This window comes from Epinephelus fuscoguttatus, linkage group LG13 (genome assembly GCF_011397635.1).
Source record: "Epinephelus fuscoguttatus linkage group LG13, E.fuscoguttatus.final_Chr_v1".
In the NCBI taxonomy this organism is placed as follows: Eukaryota; Metazoa; Chordata; class Actinopteri; order Perciformes; family Serranidae; genus Epinephelus; species Epinephelus fuscoguttatus.
The window spans coordinates 42,241,939-42,248,964 of NC_064764.1; the positions used below are offsets into that span (position 1 = coordinate 42,241,939).

The 7,026-nt window shown below is 39.6% G+C and overlaps 1 protein-coding gene across 1 annotated transcript; it reads left to right on the forward strand.

Moving 5' to 3' along the window:
- Window positions 1-1,035: 1,035 nt before the first annotated feature.
- LOC125899553 (uncharacterized) lies at window positions 1,036-4,314 on the forward strand. The gene is made up of 4 exons (XM_049593942.1): window positions 1,036-1,077; window positions 3,247-3,452; window positions 4,059-4,125; window positions 4,268-4,314. The coding sequence occupies exons 1-4, from the start codon at window positions 1,053-1,055 to the stop codon at window positions 4,312-4,314; spliced, it is 345 nt and encodes a 114-aa protein (XP_049449899.1). The 5' UTR covers window positions 1,036-1,052.
- Window positions 4,315-7,026: the final 2,712 nt, after the last annotated feature.

The following is a 7,026-nucleotide window of genomic DNA, read 5'->3' on the forward strand; positions in this document are numbered from 1 at the left end:
CATTAGAGAGACAGTTCATTGGCTCAAATGTTTAAACACACTGTTTCTGAAATGTTCAAATGTGGTTTAATAAAACACAACAACAGTGAGACTGCCAGGAATGCTTCACATCAAACACAAAGGCATTAGGGTGTAACTGAACTACAGAACTATTTACAGCACAAAACTTCTTGTTTAACTGAGTCTCACTTCTTTTTAAAAACATATTTATTCCAAATATTTGATGGATTTAAAGCTTTACTTCAACAATCTGTCCAATCTATCATCAGCACAATACAGTTAACTGAGAGGAGAAACATCCTTACCAAGAGTTTTTTTAGGTGGCGTGGCCATCTTATAGCTGTCATCGATCTGCAGCAAACAGAAGAACGAATGGACTCTTTATATGTCATGTAGCCTTCCTGTTTCATGAACCACATGACTCACAAGAAATCTATCCAGTTCCCATCCAACCACTATGTGTGTATGTGTTGGGTTAGGATTGTATTGCTATCTTTGTGAGGATCATTTTTAGTGTTAAATCACTGTAGTGAGGACATAGAAGTGCAGAGTCAGGAGATGCTGTTGAGGCCCTCTTGATTTTAAGGTTATCATTCAAGATATAAACGTATTAAGTGAAATCTCTCAGGATAAGGACACAGTGAAGACCTGAGCACAAGCTATTCACTATCATCAAACAAGTTCCTATAAATACCAGTATAACTCATCTCTGGTGGAATATTTCCATTTCCATCACAACTTCTTCCTTGGCTCCCTCAATACTGGACCAACTGACATTGACATCAGTCTCTTTAAACAATTTACTGGGGGAAATTGGGTCCAAGTTACAAAATGCTAAAGTTATCTTTTAACCATACTTTGAGCATGCTTTTTAAGCATATATAAGCACATATTCACTCAGTGCAAGTGAAAGTCACAGTGCTGGTTTAACAGAATGTGGTGAATGTCTTGTGAGTCATGTGGTTCATGAAAGAGGAGGAACCTGTTATTTAAAAAAAAAGGACCATCGTTCTTCTGTTTGCTGCAGATCACAGATCAGCCACAGCTACAGGATGGACAAGCAAGGGAGAAATCTTGGTAAGTGTGTTTCTACTCTGTCAAAGTTTTGTGTTGTGATGATTGATAGACTGGTTCATATATATGTGTGTGTGTGTGTGTGTGTGTGTGTGTGTGTGTGTGTGTGTGTGTGTGTGTGATTTTATTAACGCTATTAAAACACTTCATTCTGTCTTCAGACTAAATGTTGTAACATTTACTGCGTAACACGAACTTAAATAACTTTTACAGTAAACTGCACTTGTTGGAGAGAAGTTTTTACACAGCATATTCTCAGCTGAGTAGATTTTTAGATAAAAATGATTACTTTCACTCTGTAATATCTGGATACATTCATCATGTTTTTTCTATCAAGACAATAACACACTGAGAGGGAGTGCTGTTTGAGACGACTGAGTATCATCATGGCTGTAAGTTGGTCACTGGAGATAATAACAGCTGTGCTGATATTTAGTCACACGGCACCACCTCTCCAGAAATAATGCTTTATACAACAGTTCCACAAGAGTCAGTTATTGGTAAACAATAAAAAAGTGACAACAGATTAAGATTTGTTTGTTTATTCTTTATTGAACTTCACCAACACAAATAGTTCAACAGCTGGACCGAGGCTGGACTGTTGCTAAGCAACACATTTAACATTCCTGCATACTAGCTTTGTGTCGGTCTGCATGTTACCACAGGCCAGCTAGGCTACTCCCATAATTAAGCAATATCACACGAGAGGGAGTGACGTTGTATTGTATATTGTCATGGCTGTGATTCAGTCATAGAAGACAGTCATAGCCGTGATGATATACAGTCCAACGTCACGACCTTGAGTGTGATATTGCTTTTATAGAACAGGTCATCAACAGCTTAAACAGCAATGCTGAGTAAGGAAATGTTAACAAAAGGTGATTAAATAAATTATTTAAGTATGTTATGTAGCTCTGCGAAAAAAAACCCAGTTCCCCCAGTCTGTTGCCAGGCAACGCAGCTCACACGCCAGGAACTCACAAGCTACTTTGTATTTACATTGATCTGCAGCTGTGTAACTTCGTCCAGTTCAGCTGATGAAACACTGGCAAACCTGAATGTTACACAAACACACCTGGAGGTCTGCACTAAAGAGTCCTGGCTTTCCTTTTCCTCGTCCTCTCCTGACAACCACTCATAATTTAATTCAAATGTAATTTTGGGGAAAATATAATATAGTGTAACGCTATAGTGTCCGTTTGCGTCAATGTAGCTAGTGTGACAGCTGGTTAATTAACGGTTGTATTTATATTTATAACACCTGTGAGCGGAGTGATTTTACTGTTACAAGTCCCAGTGATGTTATACTCTATATCAGCACTCACAGAATGCCTCTCGTCCGATCAAATTACTCAGTCGGAACTAACTGTTGTATAATGTACATTAATCTGTGTTTCCAGTGACATATGAGTCTGCTGACAGTCACTGTGGTGGAATACTGTCATTGTGATGAGTTAACAGCTGATCAGACAGAAACATCAGCTGATGTCACATAAGTATTGGACCCAGCTGCACAACCCTACCTTGCTGGAGTCACAGGAGAAGAGAGGGAGATTAAGCAAAGAAGCTGCAGTTTGTAGGCTTGCTGACATTCCAAGGGGTCACATGCCACTGTTGACCAATGGTAGCTGAAAACCAGCTCCACCAGCAAAACTTCATGCTGAGGTGTAAAGAAAATGAACAACCCTGGGACACTGACACTTTAATTCAATTACAGGTAGCTAGTTACTGCCCAAATGATGACATATACTTAACAGGGCAATTATAGTAAACGTTGAAATTCACATGTGCACATGATAAAAACTGATCCAAACCCTGAAATTAGAAGGAAAGGAAGGATGTTTCAACCAGGAGTAACAAATCCAGGAGTACTAAATCCAGATGTTTGTTGATGGAATAACAGCTGTCACAACTGTCCTCCATGCTCTTTTAAAACAGAGTCCACACAGTGTTGTGAACCACTGACCCTTAAGCCACAAAACATAAAACCAGCAGTGAGTTTTAGCTGATGAATAAGAGCAGCAGTGACTGATGAGAGCAGAGTAACAATTTGTGTGAAACTCTGAAGGTTAATCCCACTTCTGTAGTTTATTGATGCTGAGGTAGAGACAGTCTGTCTGAATCCTGCAACATGACATCAACACTGAAATCCTCTCTGTTTGGACATTATAGACAGAACTGATGGAGGTAACCAGCCCAAAGGTGGAGTCAGCTCTAATGATGGTGGACCAGACAACCAGTCCAAAGGTGGAGGCAGCTCTGATGATGGTGGACCAGACAACCAGTCCAAAGGTGGAGGCAGCTCTAATGATGGTGGACCAGACAACCAGTCCAAAGGTGGAGGCAGCTCTGATGGTGGTGGTGGGCCACACCTACAGGTTAGTTCACTTTGCTATTATTTATTCTTATACAACTAAACTGCAACATTAAATTTGTGTTGACAGAAACAACGTTTCAGTAAAATGTTTTCTGACAACATATTTTATTTGTTTTCCGTCAATTTATCTGGTTTTATAACACAAGCAGGATGTTTAGAGCACTTTGCTCAACCTGCTGCTGATGGATGGAGGGATGGATGGAGGGAGGGAGGGAGGAAGGGAGGGAGGGATGGAGGGATGGATGGAGGGAGGGAGGGATGGATGGATGGATGGATGGATGGATGGATGGAGGGAGGGATTGAGGGATGGAGGGAGGGATGGACGGACGGACTTTGTATCTGCTTTAAAGCAACCCGGTCTCAATATGTAGTCGTCTGGCACTTCATCAGTGACGTCTGCCTTCAGACACGGACAAAAAAACCATCCTTTCACAGTGGCATGATACATGTTATGGACTGCTGCATTTATATCCAGCTGCCCCAGTAATCAGTCGGCCACATAATGCATAGATCTCTATGCTGCTACACTTCCATTATATTGTAATTTATTTCATGTACTTTCTGTGTTTATTTACATGTTTTCATCTCTGTGTTTTCTGTGTTTCAGGAAGAAAAGGAACTCAAGGAGAGTCTGCAGAAACTGAAAAAAAGGATGTCAGTAGAATGTTTCACATGTATGTACAATATTTATCATCATTGTACATTATCATGTCATTTTATATTTTACAAATACTAATTATATAAATACACTTGGAAATACAAAAACCATATGAAAAATATATAAAATGAGTCTCTGAGCATGTTTTCTCTTTGTAGGTGCTGAAGCGTTTGAAAGAGTGCTCTATCAACAAAACTCCAACTGACCTGAAGGATCTTTTATATTTCTTTAATCTTTTAGAGAAAGAATTACACCAGAAAGGGTTACTGACATGTGAGTGATTTAGTTAATATATATTATTATTTTTATATATATAGACATTTTCAGTTCACTGCACCAGGAGGAACCCATTCTCTTCATTGCACCTACTTTGATTTGCATGAAAGCAGCTGAAACTGATATCACTGAAGTTTAATTGACTTTCTGTTTCACTGTGATCATTAATGAGTGTGACCATTCATTTTTTGAGCAGTGTATTTAAAATTAGCTCTGCCTCAGCAACCTGCAACAGTAATAATATTCCAATAATATAATATGTATATGTTTATAAGTTATGGGGGGATTTTTTTTTTCTTTTACTGCTGATCATTTAAATAACACCTAAATTAACTTTATTATTTTGAGCGCAGGACTTTGTAACAAAGTCTTTTCACAGTGTGGTATTAGCACTCTTAGTCAGAGGGGGACACCAGCTGAATGAAGAATTCCAGTAAGTTCTTTCTGTGATCCAGGACAGTTCAATCAATGTAAGTGAACATGAGCTGCTCTCTCTCTGAGCCAGAAACCAGGGGAGGAAGTGTTAACCTTGTGATGTCATCAGGTACAAAGTCTGCAGCTGCTGCAGAGACGACGAATGGAGACTGATATAGTTTGATCTTTAAGTTCTCAGCATTGAAGCAGAAAATGTTCCCATATACTCAGAACATTCCTGAGAGCTCTCACTGTCATCTAGAACATCGTTCACCATTCATCGTCTGTGGAGCAGCTCCAGACTTTAAACCCTATGACATCACAGATTTAAGTTTTAGTGCTCTGGATTTTGGATTTAGGAGAGAGTTGCTCATCTCATATTTTTGGACTGTTTTATACCAGAGGAATAAAACCAATTCTTCCCAGGCAGCACTTTGAAACAGTAACCCACGCATTTATCACCACTCAGCTGGATTATTGTAATGCACTTTATGTGGGGGTTAGTGGGTCCTGCATCAGCCGTCCCCAGATGCTTCAGAACGCCGCTGCGCATCTTTTTAACTGGCACACGTAAACTTGACCACATTTCCCCCATTTTAGCCTCACTCCACTGGCTGCCCATACACTTTAGGATTCATTTTAAAATTCTTTTATTTGCTTTTAAATCCCTCAATGGTCTTGCTCCACCCTACCTCTCTGAGCTGCTGCATACGTATTCACCTACCCGCTCTCTCAGGTCAGCTGATCAGCTGCTCCTGAGTGTGCCAAAAACTAAGCGCAAGCTCAGAGGGGGCCATGCTTTCGCTGTGGCAGCTCCTAAAATGTGGAACGATTTGCCTCTTCACATTAGACAGGCGTCTTCACTATTTTTAAATCTCTTCTTAAAACCCACCTCTTCTCCCTGGCCTTTGACACCCTGGAAGACGTCGATTTTGTTTTTGTTTTATTGTTTGTTTTATTTTATTTTATTGTTTGTTTTTATTGTATAGCTGTTATTTTTTACAAATGTTTTATGTCTCTTAATTTATTTTACTTGTATTTTATGCCTTGTGTTAGCTGTTTTTGTCTTTTATTTATTCTTCTGTACAGCACTTTGGTACTCTGTGGTTGTTTTAAAGTGCTTTACAAATAAAGTTGGATTGGATTGCATTTTCTCCGCAAACAATAATTATTTTGCCGTGGTCCTGCTTGATGCCGACTACTACTGCTATTGTTACTAGTCATTCCTCCACTGTTTTACTACACATATAATTATCATTGTCACAGACCTGTACTATCGCGTATTAGTACATACTCATAAGTGTAAAATACATACCATCATAAACAACTGTTATTGTTCAGCTTTCTATAATTGTTATTGTAGCTGTAGCTGTCATTATTGTTGTTGCTGTGCATGTGTCTCTCAATTCAACAGACTTTATTAGCATAGGATGACATTTAACATGCTGCCAAAGCACAAAAACAATTAAAAGGCAGTGAATAACATTTAAATAATTACACAAATAATAGTCAACAGAGCAAACCATGTATCATAGGTGTACTGTATGTATCAGCTTATCAGATCCTCAGTGATCCTACCACCCTCTCCACCTAAAAGAGGCAGCAGGTAAAACAAACTCCTGCAGCAGAAAATTAGAACAGCAAGGTACAGCAAATCATTTGCGCCTGCAGCAACTACATCAGTGAAATATAGCTGCAAGCAGCAATGCTGGACCTTTAAAGCTTTAAAGCTGGGTGGGATCAAGACCTTTGACGTCCAAATCTCTACCGGGCCACTCTGTCACTTCCTATAAGTCAACTGTAGGAACATTTTGGGGACATGCTTTAAAGGCTCAATTAAAGGTCCACTGAGTTTGGGTGATGTTTGAACAAACCTGCGTTGATTTATGGCCAAATTTTGCGAAAGGTTATTGCACTTGTTTGGAGCTTGTGGCGCCCCCTATTGACCAGTTTCAAAATGCTCTAACAGACGTGGTTCATCAGTATTATTTAACATACCATGCAAGTTTTGCAATGATTGGTCACATGCCTTTTTTGCATGCGCTGTGCCCCTACGCATTGTTTTGGTCAGATTCATAAAGCTGTGCGGACACCTGATTCTCATTTATTAATCTCGATCATTGTGGTGCTGGGTACACGGGCTCGAGCCTCATTCCCACACCCACAGTTCATCATAAACATTTGTGCCCCTCCACCACTTATCAGACCTGTCTATGACAAATACAAT

Bases quoted from the DNA above. Each gene is read 5' to 3' on its own strand.
- LOC125899553 (XM_049593942.1), top strand. From the start codon at position 1,053: ATGGACAAGCAAGGGAGAAATCTTG. The intron at 1,078-3,246 runs GTAAGTGTGTTT...TGGACATTATAG, and splicing joins CAAGCAAGGGAGAAATCTTG to ACAGAACTGATGGAGGTAAC. The intron at 4,126-4,267 runs GTATGTACAATA...TTCTCTTTGTAG, and splicing joins GTCAGTAGAATGTTTCACAT to GTGCTGAAGCGTTTGAAAGA.